At 40.1% G+C, this 22,882-nt stretch overlaps 1 protein-coding gene across 1 annotated transcript; it reads left to right on the forward strand.

Annotated features, from left to right (window-relative positions):
- The first annotated feature begins 678 nt into the window (after positions 1 to 678).
- On the forward strand, positions 679 to 19,146 carry tmem45a.L (transmembrane protein 45A L homeolog). Its single transcript, XM_018246017.2, has 6 exons — positions 679 to 882; positions 9,526 to 9,737; positions 11,650 to 11,862; positions 13,191 to 13,375; positions 14,748 to 14,893; positions 17,333 to 19,146. Exons 2-6 carry the CDS (start codon positions 9,548 to 9,550, stop codon positions 17,418 to 17,420), a joined length of 822 nt encoding a protein of 273 aa, XP_018101506.1. The 5' UTR covers positions 679 to 882; positions 9,526 to 9,547; the 3' UTR covers positions 17,421 to 19,146.
- Positions 19,147 to 22,882: the final 3,736 nt, after the last annotated feature.

Consider the following 22,882-nt stretch of genomic DNA (forward strand, 5'->3'; position numbering starts at 1 on the left):
CCTCCCTTATCCCCCCCCCAGCAGCCAAACAACAGAACAATGGGAAGGTAACCAGATAACAGCTCCCTAATACAAGATAGCAGCTGCCTGGTAGATCTAAGAACAACGCTCAATAGTAAAAACCCATGTCCCACTGAGACACATTCAGTTACATTGAGAAGGAAAAACAGCAGCCTGCCAAAAAGCATTTCTCTCCTAAAGTGCAGGCACAAGTCACATGACTTGGGGCAGCTGGGAAATTGACAAAATGTCTAGCCCCATGTGAGATTTCAAAATTGAATATAAAAAAATCGGTTTGCTCTTTTGAGAAATGGATTTCAGTGCAGAATTCTGCTGGAGCAGCATTATTAACTGATTAATTTTGAAAAAATCTTTTTTCCCATGACAGTATCCCTTTAAGGTTCTGCTGGGAAACCCCAAATATAAGGCGGTGCCACTCTCAGTCAGTCCGGACACCCCATTCCCAACCTCAGCCCTTCATTCAGCGCAAGAGCCCACGTCACGTTCTGTAAAACAGCTGCTTACTATCACACTGCAGTATCTCATATCTACCACTAGGGGCAAGAACGTCCACGTGGAATGGACTTAGTTTGTAAGTGAAGTTCTAGACAGCCAATTACAAGTGAGTATGCAGTCCAGCCCCTACACTCGCTCCCCCAATCAGGGCTGCGGTAGATGTTACTCGTACAGTAAGGTGAGAGGCATCACATCCAGTTGTTGTACAGCGGCTCCCTAGGGGAATCTAACCGAACGCTCACTCTGCGCCTCATCCGAGGGACTGTGCTAAACCGTGGGGGTTGTAAGACGTGTGACCGAATCTGTAGACTACTGAGAGTAGATTTGAGACTCACATCTGCATATCCAGAGGCTGCGACTGAGCTGGTAGGTGTTCGTGTCCGTGGAGTCCCCACTGAGCCAGTCTTGGTGTGTCCTGCAATATGGTGGGACCCGTGGCTCCCCTGTATTGTGGTTTCGCCCTGAGCCGATAGAGGATAGTGCAGCTGCTCTCACTTAGAGTCCCAGCACTAATATGTATGGCTGGATGTGCTTCTGTATAACCTAGGATGCTGGGAAATGTAGTACCATGTCCACTACTGAATATTGCCCTCCCCCATGACATTTACATACAGTATAAATACATTATAGGTGTCCTACAGTACCCAGTCTATTTCTATATGTGGCAGACCTGTCCTGTGTTTGCTTTAGTCTTTTTCCATCACTCCTGTGTGTCTGTATGGACTGATTGTTTTGTGTCTTTTTGTCAGGCTGGGATTATTTGACCCTTGTGGTTTATAAATCCCCATGATTACCCTGTCTTTATGTATCTATAGTGCTAATCTGTGCCTTTGTGCCTCCGATCATACTGATTGTGCCAATTGTGCTGGTCTGTGCCAATTGTGCCAGTGTGTAGCCTTATACTGTGCAGTTTTCCACTTATGTAACTGTATATATACTGTGCAGTTTTGCACTAATATAACTGTATATAATACACAAAAGACATGAATATCCTGTAAATTATATCCTTATAAACGGTGAGTAGTGATGTCATTTCTGTCACATGACTTACTAAAATTTGTGTATTATAATAAATAAAGTACCCCCAGTTGTAAAATATGAGGATATTAGAAGTTACCTCGGAGTTCCATGACCTGTATAAAAACACTCGGCCTTCGGCCTCGTGTTTTTATATGGTCATGAAACTCCTTGGTAACTTATAATATCCTTATATTTTACAAGAGGGGGTACTTTATTCACTATATATACTGTGCAGTTTTGCACTAATATAACTGTATATATACTGTGAAGTTTTGCACTAATATAACTATATATACTGTGCAGTTTTGCACTTATGTAACTGTATATATACTGTGCAGTTTGCACTAATATAACTGTATATATACCGTGCAGTTTTGCACTAATATAACTGTATATATACTGTGCAGTTTTGCACTAATATAACTGTATCTATACTGTGCAGTTTTGCACTTATGCAACTGTATATATACTGTGCAGTTTGCACTAATATAACTGTATATATACCGTGCAGTTTTGCACTAATATAACTGTATCTATACTGTGCAGTTTTGCACTTATGTAACTGTATATATACTGTGCAGTTTTGCACTAATATAACTGTATCTATACTGTGCAGTTTTGCACTAATATAACTGTATCTATACTGTGCAGTTTTGCACTTATGTAACTGTATATATACTGTGCAGTTTTGCACTAATATAACTGTATCTATACTGTGCAGTTTTGCACTAATATAACTGTATATATACTGTGCAGTTTTGCACTAATATAACTGTATATATACTGTGCAGTTTGCACTAATATAACTGTATCTATACTGTGCAGTTTTGCACTTATGTAACTGTATATATACTGTGCAGTTTTGCACTTATGTAACTGTATATATACTGTGCAGTTTTGCACTTATGTAACTGTATATATACTGTGCAGTTTTGCACTAATATAACTGTATCTATTCTGTGCAGATTTGCACTTATGTAACTGTATATACTGTGCAGTTTTGCACTTATGTAACTGTATTTACTGTGCAGTTTTGCACTTGTAATGTAATTGATTAGTATCATCCCTTGAGTTAAGGAGCATTTCTCATTGCAGTTGTTTGTGGTTTCCCTATGGGCTCGGAGCTGCTGCTCATTACTCTGGGATACAGCAGTCCCAGTGTGTGAGCTTTGTCACGTACGTGATGCTGCGAGTCAATGGAAGGATTCCTCATAAGGGCTGGGGATCTGCCACTTTCACACACTTTATGACGGAGCGCCTTGTCCTACCTGGTGAAAGGTCTTCCTGATAGACAGCTCCTCGCTAATAACTCACCTGACATATTAAGGAAGTCACACAATCATCAGTTGGTTTCTGCTAGTCTGTATATTTGTATTGCTGCTATTGTGCAACAGTGTGTCACTGTGGAATCGGATACAAAGTTTCCACCATATAGACACTATATAGACCACAGCTGCTGCAGAACCTCATGTGTCCCAAATCATTTCTAATTAGTAAAGGCAAGTGATTCTTTCATATTCACATTGTTGCTCAGGCAGTTAAGGTGGTCATACACAGGTCCTTTAGACCGATTTGGCGGTTTATCTGCCAGACCGATATCTGGCCAAAAACCATCCAGATCTCAATTGGGCAGGTTTGATTTTCCCAACCCAATCAAGGACTGCATCAGCTAGTTGATCCTCGTCCCGTCGGCTGGTATGCCTGTCATTGTAATCCAATTGTTTGGCCGTAGGAATGAACAATAGGATTAGCCAGATATCACCCACCTTTTGGTCGACATATTGGAGTCAGATTCACGTGTTTGACGACCTTGCCAAACAAGCAGATCTTATCATGTATGACCAGCTTTATCCTTTGACTTTGGTACTGAGAAGTCAGATTTGCAACCAGTCTGCTGTTGTGGAACTATAACCCCCCCTCCCAATACAGAGCATGTTTTAATGTAGCCCAATTTATCAAGAATACTAATGACTACAGCTGTTGTTATAGGACTTGTTAGTAGGGGCAAATGTCTGACAAACGCGAAGATCTCTCCCCGATATACCCACCTTGAGGCTGGCAATATTGGGCTGATCTGATCGTGGGCCCTAGGGCTCAATGAACCGATGCAGTCCTTGATCCGACGGGAATTTTAAGCCTTCCCAATCGACATCTGGCCGATGAAGTGCACAGGTATGGGACCGGTTATCCTGAATGCTCAGAACCTGGGGTTTTCCGGATAAAGAATCTTTCCATAATTTGGATCCTCGTACCTTAAGGGCTCTTACACACGGCCATTTTTTCCTGTGCTCCCCTGCATTGTGCTTTCTTCCGTTCAGCCGCAGGGGGTGAAGGCGGTTGTACTCACACAGACGCATGTAAGCGCCAAACTCAGGTTGGGACGCAGCATGTTGCATTTCACCTGCGTTTGGCACTGTGTGAGTATAGCCCCCTTCACAAAAATTGAGTGAGTCTACTCCTGCGTTCCCCTGCGGCTGAACGGAAGAAAGCACAATGCAGGGGATCGCAGGAAAAAACGGCCGTGTATGTAAGCCTAACTCTACTAAAAAAAAACATGGAATAAACCCAAATAGGCTGGTTTTACTTCCAGTAAGGATTAATTATACAGTATCTAGCTGGGATCAAGTACAAGGTACTGTTTTATTATTACAGAGAAAAAGGAAAATGTTTAAAAACTTGGATTATTTGGATAAAATTTTTGGATAATAGGTTTCTGGATAATGGGTCCAATACCTGTACATTTCTTCCAACAAAGTTCCACAATGTATAAATATAAATGTTCCATTATAATTAATACATTGAAACCTCATAAGACAAGATTTTTGCTAGGGTCCAAACCATGCATTGATTTAACAAAGAGTCTGGAATATGAATATATGGGGGCCTGAATAGAAAGATGGGTAATAAAAAGTAGCAGTAACAATAAATGTGTAGCCTTAAAGAGCATTTTTTTTAATGGAGTCCGTGACCTCCATTTGAAAGCTGGAAAGAGTCTAAAAGAAGGCAGTTCAAAAACTATAGAAAAAGAAAAAATGATGGCCAATTGCAAAGTTGCTTAGAATTAGTTATTCTGTAACATACTGAAAGTTAATACTGAAAGGCGAACCACCCCTTGTTCATTTTGTTTTTGTCTAACCCTATCAGGGAGCTAAGGCTTGCAGCAACACAGTTTTACCTGGTCTGCCATCGACATAAGACCTTCCTTTCTTAATAGAGTAAAGTAGAAATATATTCACATTACTATTAAAATAGTCCAATTCATTGAGCTTAAATTAAAACATATAGCAACCCCTGCATTTTCACATTTTGCTTTGGGCCCCATCCTTATTGTTCCCAACCCCCAATGGTTCCATTCCACCTGCTCTCTACTTCAAATCCAATAATATTAAAACCCACAGACATATACACACGTGCTCACACTCTAACCCAGTCAGCAGTGTAAATATCCGTGTATTTTATTGAGCTCTATATATTGTAAAGGATATGTGCTCTCTAGCCTCACTTATTTATATAGAGCCAGAAAGTTATACAGCGGTTTACCTATAAAAAGCAAAAAGTAACACATAAGGAGGGTTATTTAGTAACATAGCACTCTAATGAGAAAGCCTGTGGCAGAACATAATACAGCTCTGGACCTGGATCTTTCCATAATTTGGATCTTCATACCTTCAGTCTATTAGAAAATCATAAATAAACCAAATAGGCTGGCTCTGCTAATAAGGATTATTTATAAAAGTATTAATTATATTTTAGTTGGGATCAAGTACAAGGTACGGTTTTATTATTACAGAGAAAAAAAGAAATCATTTTTAAAAATCTGGATTATTTGATTATAATGGAGTCTATGGGAGATTTTCATTCTGTAATTTTCTGGATTAGGGTAGAACTCCACGGGCGATTTTGGCGCGATCCGAGAACGCAGGCGTCAAGTTGGATGCGACAGGAACGTCTGATCGTGTTGCAGCGTTCGTCCGACGCAACATGACTGTCGGATGCAGACGCTGCGTCTGCATCCGAAGTCACGTTGCGTCGAATGAACGCTATGACTTTAGCCAACATTTACATCTCTTACCTTATTTCCGTTGCATCCGACCTGATGCCTGCGTTTTTTGCGCAGCACGTCGGATTGCGCCAAAACCGCCCATGGAGTTCTACCCTAACGGGTTTCTGGATATCGAATATCATACCTGTAATAATTATATAACAAAACCTGCTGGCAAAGGGTTTAAAAGGAAGTCATTTTGTGTAATGAAAAACGCAGTTCTCGAAGGTTTTCGGGCACTTTTGTTCTCCTCATGGTGCAGTGTTTGTGCATATGTTAATAGAGCAAATTGGCTGCCTTTGAAGCCAGTGTGAATTGCAAATGGCCTAAGTGTTTCCAATGTTCATTTGCAAAAGAGCTTTGTCTGGGTGAGGAAACCTATTTACATTTAGAGACAAATTGGAAACTAGTGTACATTCCTGCCCCACCTCCCACCACTCCCACGTACACACACCACACACCAGGCCAGTGAATTCTGTTTTTTTTTCATGCTCCGATTGGTTTGGTGCTGCTGCTCCCTATATATGTTTGTTGTAATTCACTTTTAAAGGGGATCTAAATCTAAAAAATGAATTGAGGTAAACCTTAATTTGGGTGCTTGTCTGAGCACTTTTGCAGCTGATATAAATTTACATTTTTAGCAGTTTCTGAGATATTTGCAGTTTAGACTTCTCAAACCAGTCTTTTTACTCAAGTGGGAGTCGGCAAACCTAGGGTTAACTAATTCCAGGAAGTGTATAGACGGTTCAGGTGGCCACACACCGGCAGATTTAAGATGCTGATTCGCTTATCTGCCTGTGTATGGGGCCCTCTGATGGGCCAAAATCAGTTAGAACATGGACTGCACCTGCATGCTGATGTGGCCCTTCATCTGATGGCTGGCATAGCTGCAATTATGAACCAATCATTGGCCAGAGTGCCAAATAGGGTTGCCACCCAGCCGGTATTTTACTGGCGTAACCAGTAAAATACCTGCCAAGTCCGGGGCTGGTATTACAAATTTACCAGTAATGTAGTAACATGGTAAGTTAGGTTGAAAAAAGAGTTATGTCCATCAAGTTCAACCTTTTAAGTCCATATATAAACTGCCTAACTGCCAGTTGATCCAGAGGAAGGCAACAAACCCATCTGAAGTCTCTTCAATTTACCTCAGAGGGGGAAAAAATTCCTTCTTGACTCCAAAATGGCAATGGGACTCTCCCTGGATCAACTTGTACTATGCGCTATCTCCCATAACCCTGTATTCCCTCACTTGCTAAATACCACCCAATCCCTTCTTAGGGAGGAACTCCGCGATGCGTTTGGTGCCGACACGTCGCCATGCGACGTAACACAATCAAACTTGTCGAATGTTGTGAAGAAACAGGAAGTGATGGAGAATCGCATGTAAGAACTACATTTATCCGACTGTCGGATGAAACCGCAGCGCAGTCGGATTAATGTGCTATTCTCACTTCCTGTTTCTTCACAACATCCGACACGTCTCATCCGTTTGGTCGCATGGCGACGTGTCTGCACCAAACGCACCATGGAGTTCCTCCCTTAGAACAATCTAATGTATCAGCCTGTACAACTAATTCAGGGAGAGAATTCCACATCTTCACAGCTCTCACTATAAAAATGCTCTGTAAGGCTACAAATGTATTGTAATTGCTACTTTTTATTACTCGTCTTTCTAATCAGGCCTCTCCTATTCATATTCCAGTCTCTTATTCAAATCAGTACATGGTTGCCAGGGTAACTTGGACCCTAGCAACCTGATTGATAAAATTGCAAACTGGAGAGCTGCTGCATTAAAAGTTAAATAACTGAAAAAGCACAAATAAAAAATGAAAACAAATTGCAAATTGTCTCATAATATCACTCCCTACATCATACTAAAAGTTAACACAAAGGTGAACTGATACTCTGGGCCTTCAAGGGAAGCTGTTGAGCCGAAGCCTGCCTCGCAGTATAACACAGTCTAAAACTGCTAATATCCCAGAAACCATTAAAAATAGAAAATGAATGTAAATTGTATAGAGGAGTACTTTGAGTGTTTTTGAGTTTAGATATCCTTTAAGAGCAAGGAAACCCATGTGTATATCACCTATCCATTAAGGAGGGCCCAATTCCTCACGTCTTGGAAATGATGGTATTATTTTAACATATGGTGCCATGCTATAGTGCTGCAGTAGGTCAGGGTCAGCTTGGCAAGAATGTTCCCAGATTGCATATTAAAAGCCTGCCCCTGCCCCCCCCCCATTCCTAGAACCCCCAGCTGTCCCACGTCCTGCACTGCAAGGCACAACTAATATGCACTTAAATTGTTAATGACGGTTTGTTTTCCCAAACACGCAGCTCCACCATGACTGCACCTGTATTTATTCTTTCTGCCTATGGATCCGATTTGCCGTTTGCTTGTAAACTGCCATCTCCTCTGTCTGCCCTTCCCATGTACACATTCTAGTGTGGCCAACACAGCTGCACACACTGTGAATTTACAGTGATCAACAGAGATCCACGAGTCCACATATTTTTCTTTGGCCCCCAGTTACTATAGGTTCCTTAAAGGGGTGGTTCACCTTTCAGTTAACTTTTAGTATGTTATAAAATGGCCATTTCTAAGAAACTTTTCAATTGGTCTTCATTGTTTATTTTTTATAGTGAATTATTTGGCATCAGGGTCAGACTGGAGCCTTGGGGGCCCACTGGGGCTGCAAATGAAGGACCCTCCTGGCAGTCCCTGGGGACCCCTCCCAATCTCCAATTCCCTGCCCGCTGCCCAAATAGGCATTAACGCATGAACATATGGGTGAACACGCGATAGCGCAGTTCATTACTTTATGGGGCAGCTGGAGGAGCAGGTCTGGGTCGGCAGGAGCCCATGAGGGCCGGGGCCCACCAGGCTTTTTCCGGGTGTCCCGCTGGCCCAGTCCTACACTGTTTGCCATTTTCTGCTGATTTTATCCAGGGGGGGGGTCACTGACCCAATCTAAAAAAACAAATGCTCTGTAAGGCTACAAATGTATTGTTATTGCTACTTTTTATTACTCATCTTTCTATTCAGACCCTCTACTATTCATATTCCAGTCTCCAATTCAAATCAGTGCATGGTTGCTAGGATTATTTGGACCGGAGCAACCGGATTGGAGAGCTACTGATTAAAAACCTAAGTAACTAAAGAAACACAAATAATAATAAATTAAAACCAATTGCAAGTTGTCTCAGAATATCACTCTCGACATCATACTAAAAGTTAATTTCAAGGTGAACAACCCTTTAAATAGTTGTGCCAATTAGCCTCTTTGTAATGTGATATTTTCTTGTGTGATTGCATTTCTGACTAATTTTGTCCAAGGTCCCCCTCAGGTGGAATGACAATATCTGTGCAATGTGTAGTTGGACAAACTGGGCTACTTTTATTTTTTTGCCCCTGAGCCAGTGATTGAATCACAGAGAGCAGCCGAGGCAATCTCAGTAATTCTATAGCTCACTGTGCTACCTGCTCAACTGGATTTTCCGCCCATCTTCATGGATATCTGGCCATTCGCAGATCTGAGTCTAATATCTAATGTATATAATGTATATAATGTATGCTTGCACATAGACACCCATTTACTTTACTGTTTTCTTGCAAATTGCCTTTAGAAATGTGATTGGGTTTGTTGGTTTATCTTGAATTTGGGCTCATATATCCTAAGATGACCGAGCCTTCTCCATTTTCTCCATTCTATCCATAACATAACTATCCATGACTATCCTGTTAATCACGGGAGGTGGGTGAATGTCTAATCATGGGGGCTATCGTATGTATTATGAGATATATTCCACACACTAAGCTTGCCATAAATTTGGAGGCTCATAAACGGTTTCCTTTTGCTGACCAGGCAAGAGATGGTCTGACAGATCTTTTAAACTAATAGCAGAAAAAAACACTTTTTGACTATTCGTTTGTTTCCGTACAGGTTTGTGAAGCTACAGCCACCCATGGCAAACTTTAAAGGTCATGCGTTGCCAGGAAGTTTCTTCCTTATATTTGGACTTTGGTGGTCAATAAAATACCCGCTCAAATACGCCTGCAAGAAAAACAAGAAGGTCTTCTCCATTGGGTCCAAGACCGGTTTCCAGCGCATTGAGGTTATCGAAGGAGCAGTCAAGGCAGCGTTTGCTCTCATAGGCAAGTAACAGATTCAATGTCTCTGCTGTGTTTCTCTTTATTATTTTGTATTGTGGAGAAGTGACTGTGGGAAAAGTCAGAGTACCCCCCGAACATGAGCCAACACTGCAAATATCAAGTATATGCAAGTAGTGCAGCAGCACATGTTTACAAGAGGGATGGGACTCTGACTGTGGGATAGCAGGTATAGTAGGGAGAGATGGTGCCTATAGTAACAGTGGGATAATAGTCTCTGGGAAGGGAGTGTGACTGTGGGATAGCAGGTATAGTAGGGAGAGATGGTGCCTATAGTAACAGTGGGATAATAGTCTCTGGGAAGGGAGTGTGACTGTGGGATAGCAGGTATAGTAGGGAGAGATGGTGCCTATAGTAACAGTGGATAATAGTCTCTGGGAAGGGAGCGTGACTGTGGGATAGCAGGTATAGTAGGGAGAGATGGTGCCTATAGTAACAGTGGGATAATAGTCTCTGGGAAGGGACTGTGACTGTGGGATAGCAGGTATAGTAGGGAGAGATGGTGCCTATAGTAACAGTGGGATAATAGTCTCTGGGAAGGGAGCGTGACTGTGGGATAGCAGGTATAGTAGGGAGAGATGGTGCCTATAGTAACAGTGGGATAATAGTCTCTGGGAAGGGAGTGTGACTGTGGGATAGCAGGTATAGTAGGGAGAGATGGTGCCTATAGTAACAGTGGGATAATAGTCTCTGGGAAGGGAGCTTGACTGTGGGATAGCAGGTATAGTAGGGAGAGATGGTGCCTATAGTAACAGTGGGATAATAGTCTCTGGGAAGGGACTGTGACTGTGGGATAGCAGGTATAGTAGGGAGAGATGGTGCCTATAGTAACAGTGGATAATAGTCTCTGGGAAGGGAGTGTGACTGTGGGATAGCAGGTATAGTAGGGAGAGATGGTGCCTATAGTAACAGTGGATAATAGTCTCTGGGAAGGGAGCGTGACTGTGGGATAGCAGGTATAGTAGGGAGAGATGGTGCCTATAGTAACAGTGGGATAATAGTCTTTGGGAAGGGAGTGTGACTGTGGGATAGCAGCTATAGTAAGAGAAATGGTGCCTATAGTAACAGTGGGGATACTAGTCTCTGCCTCTGGGAAGGGAGTGTGGCTGTGGGATAGCCGGTTTAGTAGGGAGAGTTGGTGCCTATAGTAGCAGTGGGATAATAGTCTCTGGGAAGGGACTGTGGCTGTGGGATAGCAGGTATAGTAGGGAGAGATGGTTCCTATAGTAACAGTGGGATAATAGTCTCTGGAAAGGGAGGGTGACTGTGGGATAGCAGGTATAGTAAGGAGAGATGGTGCCTATAGTAGCAGTGGGATAATAGTCTCTGGTAAGGGACTTGGTATGTGGGATAGCAGTAGGGAAATATGCCTACAGTAGAACTTTATATGAGTTTTCCTTACAGTGTAACATCCAAATGCCAGTGACAGCTGAAGGCAGCCGAGGTGCCTTAGATTACACAGTTGTATTATATAATTTTTACTTTTAGAGAACTAATGGAGCTGAGCAAAGTCTGTATTAGGGCCCTTACACACAGGTGGTTCCTGCTTCCCCCTGTAGTTAATATTTTATGGGTTTCACCTCTGGGGACCACAGGAACAAACACAGCCGTGCCTGCTGATTGGGCTGAACTCGATGAGGCACATGTAAGCGCCAAACGCATGTGCCTTAAATAGTACAGCTCAGTCTGGAAGCATGGGCTGCGTTTATTCCTGTGGTCCCCAGAGGTGGAACCCATAAAATATTAACTACAGGGGGATGCAGGAACAAATGTCCGTCTGTGAGGGCCCTTAGTAAACCTGGGCCTGTCACTAAACCCAGGGCACAATACCAGGACTGGTTAGTGACCTCACTGCTGATAATCTTGCAGACGACCTGACCTTTGGGTTACTTTGCAGGGATTTTAGCTGAGCAGTTTGTGCCTGATGGACCTCACTTGAAGCTTTACAATCGTGAAGAGCACCAGTGGGATCATTTAATGAACTGGCAACATTCCACCATGTACCTGTTCTACGGCATCTCAGGGGTTGTTGATATCGTCACTCACACCACTAAAGCTGTGCCTTTGGCAATGGATCGAATGATGCTCTCTATCGCTGTCTTTATTGAAGGTATTCATTTCTTCTCTTCCTTTATTATGCAAACAGGGCTGCCATTGCCCTAGTAATACAGTCAACATGTTGTATTTAGACTAACATAACTGATACACCGAAAGCAGTGCAGTCTGCAGCACCCACGCTGTGTAGAGTAGTCTTAAAAATGTATTTGCAGTTCTTTAAAGAATGTTAGTAATTATATTTTAAAGAGGTTGTTCACCTTTGAGTTAACTTTTAGTATGACGTAGAGAGCGATTTGCAATTGGTTTTCATTTTTTATGATTTGTGGTTTCTCAGTTATTTAGCTTTTTATTCAGCAGCTCTCCAGTTGGCAATTTCATCAATCTGGTTGCTAGGGTCCAAATTACCCGATTTGAATAAGAGACTAGAATATAAATAGGAGAGGCCTGAATAGAAAGATGAGTAATAAAAAGTAGCAGTAACAATACATTTGTAGCCTTACAGAGTATTTGTTTTTAGATGGGGTCAGTGACCCCTTTTGAAAGCTGGAAAGAGTCAGAAGAACAATGCAAATAATTAAAAAACTATACAAATAAATAAATAATGAAGACCAATTGAAAAGTTACTTACAATAAGCCATTTTATAACCTACTAAAAGTTAACTGTAAGGTGAACTAAGCCTGTAATATACTGAAATTCATCATTTAACAGGATACAGAGTACCTAGGACATCCTAACATTAACAACGGTATTTCATTTGATTGCCAAAGACTTAGGTTTTTTATTTACATTGTTGATACAGGTATGGGATCCATTATCCAGAAATCCGTTATTCAGAAGGTTTCCTAATAACGGATAGGTCGCCTCCCATAGATTAAATTTTATCCATATAATCAAAATTTTTTAAAATAATTTCCTTTTTCTCTGTAATAATAAAGATGTAGCTTGTACTTGATCCCAACTAAGATATAATTAATCCTTATTGGAAGCAAAACCAGCCTATTGGGTTTATTTCATGTTTACATGATTTTCTAGTAGACTTAAGGTATGAAGATTACAAATTATGGAAGGATCCATTATCCAGAAAACTCCAGGACCTGAGTATTCTGGATAACACTTCCCATACCTGTACTATATTGGTAATAACTGACTCAATTCTGACATCTTGTGGTATCCCAGAGTAACTGAATGTCACTTTGATTGCCTGTAAAGGGTCCTGGTGTTGTTTGGGCTCAGCTCTTCCTTTTCAGTGGCATAACTACAAGGGAACCAATGGGTTAGACAAAAATTGCTTTGAATGATTTAGTACATCGGATCAAAAGGAAACCATGGAATGATAATTATGCAGCCTGGCACCAGGATAATGGTTCCTCTCTTCTCAGGATTCCTGTTCTATTACCACGTGCATGGACGCGCCATGTTGGATATTCACGTCCATCTCCTCCTTCTTGTGTCTGTATTCGGGGGTTCTATTTGCATATTCCTGGAGGTCTTTCATCGGGGCAATATCATCCTGGAGCTGTTCAGGAGCAGTCTGTGTATACTGCAGGGGAGCTGGTTCTGGCAGGTAAGTTTGGGATGTGCTTTGTGCCCTGACATTTAATCACTGTAAGGCTGTCTGTAATGGTTGAAGATGATTCTTATTGACATTATTTTTGGTGTTTGAATTATTTCGCGTGCAGCTTTCACTCGGAACTGGTTTGTGGTCGCTAAGGACTGAGGAACTGGAAGATAAATAGGAGGGTGTCTGTAAGGGAAGATATATAAGAAAGGGTTAGCCACAGGCTCATCCCAGAGGCTATTCATGTCATTGCCGTTAAAGGGGTGATTTATCTTTCAGTTAAATTTTAGTATGTTATAGAACGGCCAATTCTAAGCAACTTTTTAATTTGTCTTTATTATTTTTTTTTAATCAGTTTTGGATGATTTGCCTTCTTCTTCTGACTCTTTCTAGCTTTCAAATGGGGGTCACTGACCCCATCTAAAAAAACAAATGCTCTATAAGGCTACAAATGTATTGTTATTGCTACTTTTTATTACCCGTCTTTCTATTCAAGCCTCCATTCATATTCCAGTCTCTTATTCAAATCAATGCATGTTTGCTAGGGTAATTTGGACTCTAGCAACCAGATGGCTGAAATTGCAAACAAACTGGAGAGCTGCTGAATAAAAAGCTAAATAACTGAAAAACCACAAATAATAACAAATGAAAACCAATTGGAAATTGTCTCAGAATATCAGTCTCAATATCATACTAAAAGCTAAAGGAAACAAAAACTGGGTAAATAGGCTGTGCAAAATAAAAATTTTTTCTAATATAGTTAGTTAGCCAAAAATGTAATGTATAAAGGCTGGAGTGACTGGATGTCTAACATAATAGCCAGAACACAACTTCCTGCTTTTCAGCTCTCTAACTCTGAGTTAGTCAGCGACTTGAAGGGGGGCCACATGGCACATTTCTGTTCAGTGAGTTTGTAATTGATCCTCAGCATTCTGCTCAGATTCAAAAGCAACAGATATGTCCCATGTGCCCCCCCTCAAGTCACTGATTGGTTACTGCCTGGTAACCAATCAAACCAAGCGAGCTGAAAAGCAGGAGGTAGTGTTCTGGCTATTATGTTACACATCGAGTCACTCCAGCCTTTATACATTACATTTTGGCTAACTAACTATAGTAGAAACATTTATTTTGCACAGCCTATCTATTTACTCAGTTTTTATTTTTATACTGAACAATTCCCTTAACGTCAAGGTGAACAACCCCTTTAAAAGTACTGCCACTGTTTTGTGGGGCTCTTTTATGTGCAGGGCCCAGGGATGTCGTCTCATTCTTGATTCTGCTTTCATGGATTTTATTGAATTCATAGTAATATTCAATATATTCATGTTGCTGTTCCGAATCTAAACCGCTTAACATAAGCCACTCTCTTGCACTACAGATTGGCTTTGTACTGTACCCTCCCGGAGGAGGCCCAGAGTGGGACCTGATGGATCACGGTAACATGCTCTTCATCACCATGTGCTACTGCTGGCATTATGCCTTCGCTATCTTCATCGTTGCTGCGAATTATGGCTTAGTCACATGGTAAGTGCATTATTTCCTCAATGCAGGCTGAAAAGCAGGACAGTTACCAAGTAGAAGAATGTTCCTAACACTGTGACCACAGCTTTCTGGATTTATTTTTTAGCTGCCGTAATGGTTCGTCTTACAGTAAATAAAAACTCGTGTATTGTTAGCGACCTCTTGTGGTCCAAATAAAATACTGAATAATCCAAAATACTAGGGATGCACGGAATCCAGGATTCGGTTCGGGATACGGCCTTTTTCAGCAGGATTCAGATTCGCCCAAATCCTTCTGCCCAGCTGAACCGAATCCGAATATTAATTTGCATATGCAAATTAGGGGCTGGGAGGGAAATCACGTGACTTTTTGTCAGAAAACAAGGAAGCCCTAATTTGCATATGCAAATTAGGGCTCGGATTCGGTTCGGTATTTACTTTAGCAAAGGATTCGGGGGTTCGGCCGAATCCAAAATAGTGGATTCAGTGCATCCCTAAAAAATACTATACAACAAACACTTTTGAACCAAACCTGTGTTGCTTTCAAGTCTCTTTGATCTATAATCAGTTGCCTTTAAAAAATAGGAGCTTTAGGGGCATGTTTACTAACATTGGAGATAAATATCTGGGGAGATTTCTGGAGATGTTGCCCATGTCAACCAATCAGCAATTAGATTGAAACAGCCACCTGTACGTTAGAAAACAAAAGCAAATATCCTATTTGTTGCTATGGGAAACATCTCCAGAAATCTCTCCAGATAGTTATCTCCAATGTATACATATACAGGCTGGAATTTACTTTAAATTACAGTCCATACAAAGCAGAAAAGTATATATTAGTGTGCAGCTTTAACATGGGGTGCCCTCATATGGATTGTGAGTATAGAGACTCCACCCAAACTGATATAAGGACCAGGCTCACTTGAGTGTTTTTTTTTTTTTTTTTTTTTGCTGAGGTCCATTTGCCACTGTTTGTATCAAAATGCCTCATGTACCAAACCAGTAAAACACAGTAAGACCTAGGCTACTGCACCCCTAAACAATAAAAATAATGTCCTCCCCATTTTCCAAGACTAGCAGGTATTATTCCTCTAGGATACATGAAAACAGAGCAGGCAGTAACCCTTCTAGCACCTTTCAGGTGTCTCCTGCCCCTATTTCCTACTTCCAAAATATTTAGGGGCATATTAAGGTTCGAGTTGTGTTTTCCAGGAAAATTCAAGTTTTCAAGTTAATTTTTTTTGTCAAAATTCACAAAATTTGAATTTTTATGAGATTTATTATAGATTTATTATATCCTGACCCTGGAAATAGCTTGAATCCGAGTCTTAAAACCTATCGAGTTCATGTAGGAGTCAATGGCAGACGTCCCTTGAACCATTTGAAGATGTTAATAGCCTCCATGATGTTTGAGTATTTTTTTCGGATGGTTTTGCCCGATAACTCGATTAATTTGAGCGTTTCGAGGTTTTGTTTTTTTTTTCAGAAAACTCGATCAATTAGAGTTTTCGGATTGTTAACCCTGAACTCGCTCATGTTTTTTTTTCCAAACGAGCTTTTTCTTAAATTGGAAACCATTGGAGTTGTGAGTTCATTTGAGGTATAAAAAAACTCTAAAATTCAACCCCTTAATGTTATATATCCTACCAGTAACAGAAATTAAAGCAGAACAGGCAGTAGCCCAACATTTTCTTTTATTTCTGTTTAAATGTTTTTATTGTTTTTCATATTAAACAAGCAGGATTTCAAACCAGAGATCAAAGAACAAAGCTATACAACGAGGCACACCTATACATCTTGTTGTGGCTAAATGCACAGAAAGAAAAATAAAATCTATGTGATACCACCTAAATAATTAACTAGATTACAAACGAGTAAATTAAACCAACAACCTAACTACCAAATCACGCTCCGTGAATTTTTCTAAGATTTTTAACTGTTAAAGTCATACAACAAGGAATGAAAACTACATTTTATGGACACATCAGATTAACCACTTTAAGAAAATTATAACTGTAACAAGATTAGAATACGTGGTTTGAAGCTAGTATCAATTTAGTCCCAGAATATTGACCAAGTTTCAGTGTTTTCCTCTGTCCCTGTTTAGTAATACCACATTTAAACAATCTGCCTGTCTCCCTATATGTGTAAGGGAAATTTCCCATAACCTCTTGTCTTGTTCTCATCCTCTGTTTGACCTTGAGTCCCATTTTACTTTCATAAACAAGAACCCTTCCCCGCTAACTAATTTATGATGTATAAAATAAAGTATATATATCTTATAATGCTATGTAAATGAAAAGAGAGACTGAGATCACTTATAGAAGTTGGAAATGATAAGTGATAAAAGGCAGTGGATCATTTCAATGGCGGATAGAGAATCTGATCCACATTAACCAGGGATGTGTATATTTAGTGCACCGTGCATCCTTATTAATGCTCCATACACTGTTTATTCCCCAGGTTTGTTCAGACCAAGTTGAAGTGCACCCAGCCGATGGAAATGGAATTGCTGAAGTCCCGGGAACACGAATCCGACGATGATATATAGAATCCCAGCTTGATATGTATAACGTGGGGGGACTCCTTACTGGATCTCTTGCCATGGTTAATGAACAGTACTGTAACTTGATTTGTCAGGAATCCCAGAAGTGTCTTATATAAATTAATTTATATATAAATCCGTTATGTACAGTAAGTGCGGATCTGAGAGTGCTTCGCTTTGTAGCCATTGTTTACAAATGAATAATAATATTACCATGGCAGCCATTCTGTAACCCGTCCTGTAGCCTTTGGGCAATGGCAAAAGGGGCAATTCCAAACGTTTTATCTGTGCAGAAAGTGGTAGCTACTGTATAAGGGCCAAAAGGATTAAAGTTGCCCCAGTTCCCTTGTACGGTAATCACTTTCAAGCATGAGTACATTTGCTTCTACTTGTCTGTGTATCTAAACGCTTGAAATTGCCTCATCTGCCATTGCTCTTGGATTCCACAAACATCCGCCTGTGAATTTTAATGTTGTAACTCTGCACAAAGAGGACAAACCTCTGAGAACCTCATACTTCCTTAAAATCCAGAAGGGTTAACACAACTTTGTGTACCTGATTACATTTTTACTGTCGTTCAGGACCACCATAAGTGGAATACACAGGTTACTGCAGCTACCCATTGTAGCAGGGCCCTGAGATGGATAAGTGCAATGGCCACAGAATTGAAGGGGCTTGTTGAAGAGTGGGTGCGATTGATGGGACCACAGCAGAGTTTTGGCATAATTGGGGAGTGGCCGGGGCAGAACAGGGTTGGACTGTGCATGCAAGGGGATTTTTTTTGACAATTGGGGTCCCATTAAATTTGTTGGGTAGGACTCACCACCTGGGGGGCCAAGGAGACCAGTGGGCTAATAACAGAGGTCCACTATAAGGGGACTTATTTAGTAGTATGGGACCTCTGATTACAGAAGGCAGCTTTCCTGTCATTGTGTCATTGTATCATGACCATGGAAAAACAGCTTGTAGATCAGATCAATATTAAGGGAAGTATTGTTGTAGCATAAATCATTAGGATTGAAATGAAACATTACATAATTATTTAGATGTTTATCAGTGCAATAACCCAGAGCAGAGCCAGGTAGAAGAGGGTGCGACTTTTTTATGACCACCCATTATTCTCCGTGATGTCATATCTTAACAACAAACGATCAGGGAAGTATCATGATATACTCATTCGTAACCTATTCAGGGTTATACTTTTACACCAGTGAAAAACCACCCCAAACTGCCCAAACAGGCAGCGGCCTATCTCTGCACACACACAGCAGATTGTGGAAAAAAACACTCAAATATGCATTGTTGATCAGATATTTACTCTTTTGGTCACAGTAATCTTTGGCTGCCATTAAAGTCTATAGATCCTGCATGAGTGGTTTCCTGCCAGTGTAGAATCTAACACTTGTCTAAAACTAAACCTGCACTAAGTGCAATTCTGCAGGAACATTTTAGGGTCTAGCTAGTGATTGATGCAAGGTCGGTTAAGTCAGCGATGAGCATATTGTATGGCTGTAGCAGCTCCAGTGGGATCAACCCTTTCTACTACATTTCTCAGGATCATGGGGGGGAGGTCACTTCCCTTGTGTAATTGTGTAGTAGCCGTTCTTTATAATATACAAGTTATATACTGTATCTCTTTAACGGGATACTGTCATGGGGAAAAAATTCAATTTTAAAATCTGACATGGGGCTAGACATTTTGTCAATTTCCCAGCTGCCCCCAGTCATGTGACTTGTGCCTGCACTTTAGGAGAGAAATGCTTTCTGGCAAGCTACTGTTTTTCCTTCTCAATGTAACTGTATGTGTCTCAGTGAGACATGGGTTTTTACTATTGAGTGTTGTTCTTAGATCTACCAGGCAGCTGTTATCTTGTGTTAGGGAGCTGCTATCTGGTTACCTTTCCATTTTTCTTTTGTTTGGCTGCTGGGGGGAAAAAGGGAGGGGGGTGATATCACTCCAACTTGCAGTACAGCAGTAAAGAGTGATTGAAGTTTATCAGAGCACAAGTCACATGACTTGGGGCAGCTGGGAAATTGACAATATGTCTAGCCCCATGTCAGATTTTAAAATTGAATAAAAAAAAATCTGTTTGCTCTTTTGAGCAATGGATTTCAGTGCAGAATTCTGCTGGAGCAGCACTATTAACTGATTCATTTTGAAAAAAAAAAATGTTTTTCCCATGACAGTATCCCTTTAAGCAAATATGCAGTATTCAGTGTGCATTAACCAGAACTGGTACTGTATGTTACCTCTCTTCTTCTTACATGTAACATAGGCAGGGATAGGGTCTGTTACCAAAAGGCTTGCCATCTGGGTATTTTAAACAAATGTAAACATTATTAACCCAATAGGATTGTTTTGCCATGGTAATACTATAGATTTATATTGGTTTAGTTAACGTCATGTACTAGGTACATATTATTACACAGAAAATGCAAATCAGGTAAATTGGAAGAATTCTTTTTTTTAAGACTCAATGGGAAATGATATTACCGTATTTTAGAGCTGTTTTTAGGTAACAGACACTTTACATGTATTTATACACAGTGCTCTTTGGACCAAAATTTCTTTCTTTAAAATTGTTTTCATCATTAATGTATATGGAAAATAAAAAGTTTATGATGTTAAGTAAATACTGGGATATGTCTTTATTCATTTCACATTGCAAGACTTAATAGTCATGCATTTATTTATTTATTTTCTTATGGCCTTACCTTGTGAGCATAACAGCTTTATTATTTATTGCAAAATCCTGACAAAACATGGGCTAAAGCTCTACTTGATAGATGGGATTTATGTACATAACTATGGGCTGGAAATTGAGCCAAAAAAGTCAAAAGCAATACCTTCCATCCTTCTTAAAGGCCACTGGTCACCCTGAATTTTATTACCCCACCAGAGGTGCAGCCTAATAGAGCCCCAACTCTGGTTGTTGTGTAATACAGTACATTTTCCCCTCCAAAAAATAGCCCCCATCAGCAATAGGTCAACAGCACCGGGAGGGAGCTCCTGGTGTGGGCTGCCATGTTGTATAGCGTGCATGCACATAATGAGCAAGTCTCACAATTTGACATCACATCGTTGAGTCAAAATAAATCAGCAGTCCACTGACAATCTGAAATACTGGGCCGGCCTTAGCCTGTGATTTATCAATACTCATAATCAATACATTGTCATTGGGTACCTATTACTGTTCAAGCAGGAAATCTTTGGGAAGGCAGTTCAGAATTTAAACATTATATAAACCAACAACCCAATAGGATTGTTTTCCTATCATTAAGGATTAATTATATCTTAGTTGGGATCAAGTACAAGCTACTGTTTTATTATTACAGAGAAAAAGAAAAACATATTTAAAAATCTGAATCATTTGATTAAATTGTAGTCTATGGGTGACGGCCTTCCTGTAATTCGGAGCTTGCTGGATAACAGGTTTTCGAATAACTGATCCTATACCTACAGTTATAAATAATGATATTAGTCATTTCTTTTTCTAGCATAACCTAGGTAAAATGTTCAAAATAGTCACAAGAAGTTTTCAGAGCTGTGATTATATAATAATGGAAGAGACATTTAGGGGCAGATTTATGAAGGGTCAAATTGAAAATTAGAAGTAAAAAAAATTCTAATTTCGAGCTATCTTTGTGTACTTCGACTAGGGAATAGTTCGATTCGAATTTGAAAAAAAAATCGAAAATCAAAATTTATAAAACGTTGTCTTCGACCATTCGCCATCTAAAACCTGCCGAGTTTCTGTTATAGCCTATGGGGGACCTCCTAGAACCTATATGTCGAGTCAATTGGTGGACTTTGAAAAAAATTATTATTTTTTTGGAAAATACTTTGAATCAAAATTAGATTCGATTGAATACGGCCTATTCACCGGCAAAAAAAAATAAAAATAAATTTTGGTTGGTCTTTTTTAATTTGAATTTTGAAGTTATGGGAGTTAAAAAAAAACTCCCATTACTTCGCTATTCGACCCTTGATAAATCTGCCCCTTAGTGAGTAACTGTACTGTACAGCTTGAAAGTAGAAGAAATTTGGGACAGACCCTGTGTTTATGGAGGAAGGAACATGTAGGAAAAACGGGCTCAGGGCAATGGGCCCGGATGTGGAAATCTAACGTGGCAGGTGACTCTACTAACAAAGTACTTTACATTAATTTTCCTACTAGTTTTCCTACTACATTACTACAATGTTTATTGTTTGCTGGTTCAGCCATACTGGAAGTAAAAAAATGTATCCTGACAGCAAAAGAAGTAATTATAGGAGACATATTTGGCTCGACTGGCTGCATAATTATCCCATTGATTTGCAACTTTCACTAAATAACCGAATAGAGAGAGAAAGAGATTTTAGACTTGAAACACATTAGGAGACCTAAGTGACTAGAACATGAACAGGAAAAGACATTTCATTTGCACCCCATTATCACTCTGTCTATTAATGCCACATTAAAATCACATTCTTTTTATAAAATGAGATACAGTTCATAGAAACCAACTGTAAACAGGAGCTTTTGTAAACAGTATTAACTCTTTACATAGGGAAAACATAGAATCTACAGCACTGACATGAAAGAAGCATAAAGGGTCATTTACGACCGGCAAGTGTATTTGTGCTCACACAACTTTAATAAAGTGAAATAATGTCATAATGTGGATTCATTTTTATAAACACATTTTTGATAAATTTGTTTTTTTTTCATTGAAAAAGGTGGCATCCTAATCTGTAAGGTGAATAATGCTGGGATAACAGTGGATTAAATGATTGTGCTGTGTTAGTTCAAGTGAAGCAGACAGACAAGCACATTAACTTCTGGTACATTAATTAAAACATGGCAAGTAAGTCTGGCCTGCTCCATGCTTGCTCTCAGTTTAAACAGGAAGCAGGAAACAGGATAAGGAATTATAAGGCAAATGGCAAAATAATAGGAATGCCCTTAACCAAAATGTCCACACAAGTAGAGGTCACTATAGATTGAAATGATCATGTGATTCTGAGGGTGGGTTTCTGCAGGATTTACTGTTAACCTACCTCTCTAGCAAGTCATTACTTATTTAAAGGAACAGTAACACCAAAAAAACAAAACTTGTAAAGTAATTAAATTATAATGTACTGCTGCCCTGCATTGGTAAGGGTTGTGTGTTTGCTTTAGAAAGCCTACAATAGTTTATATAAACAAGCTGCTGTGTAGCCTTTGGGGCAGCCATTCAAAGCTGCAAAAAGGAGAAAAGGCACAGGATACTTAGCAGATAACAGATAACCCATGTAATAGAATACATGGCACACAGAGAGCATAGAGCAGGCAGAGTATGGCACACACAGGGAGCATAGGGCAGACAGAGAATGGCACACACAGGGAACATAGGGCCAGCAGAGTATGGTACACACAGGGAGCATAGAGCAGGCAAAGTATGGCTTACACAAGGAGTGTAGGGCAGGCAAAGTTTGGCACACATCG

This window comes from Xenopus laevis, chromosome 2L, assembly GCF_017654675.1.
Source record: "Xenopus laevis strain J_2021 chromosome 2L, Xenopus_laevis_v10.1, whole genome shotgun sequence".
NCBI lineage: Eukaryota > Metazoa > Chordata > Amphibia > Anura > Pipidae > Xenopus > Xenopus laevis.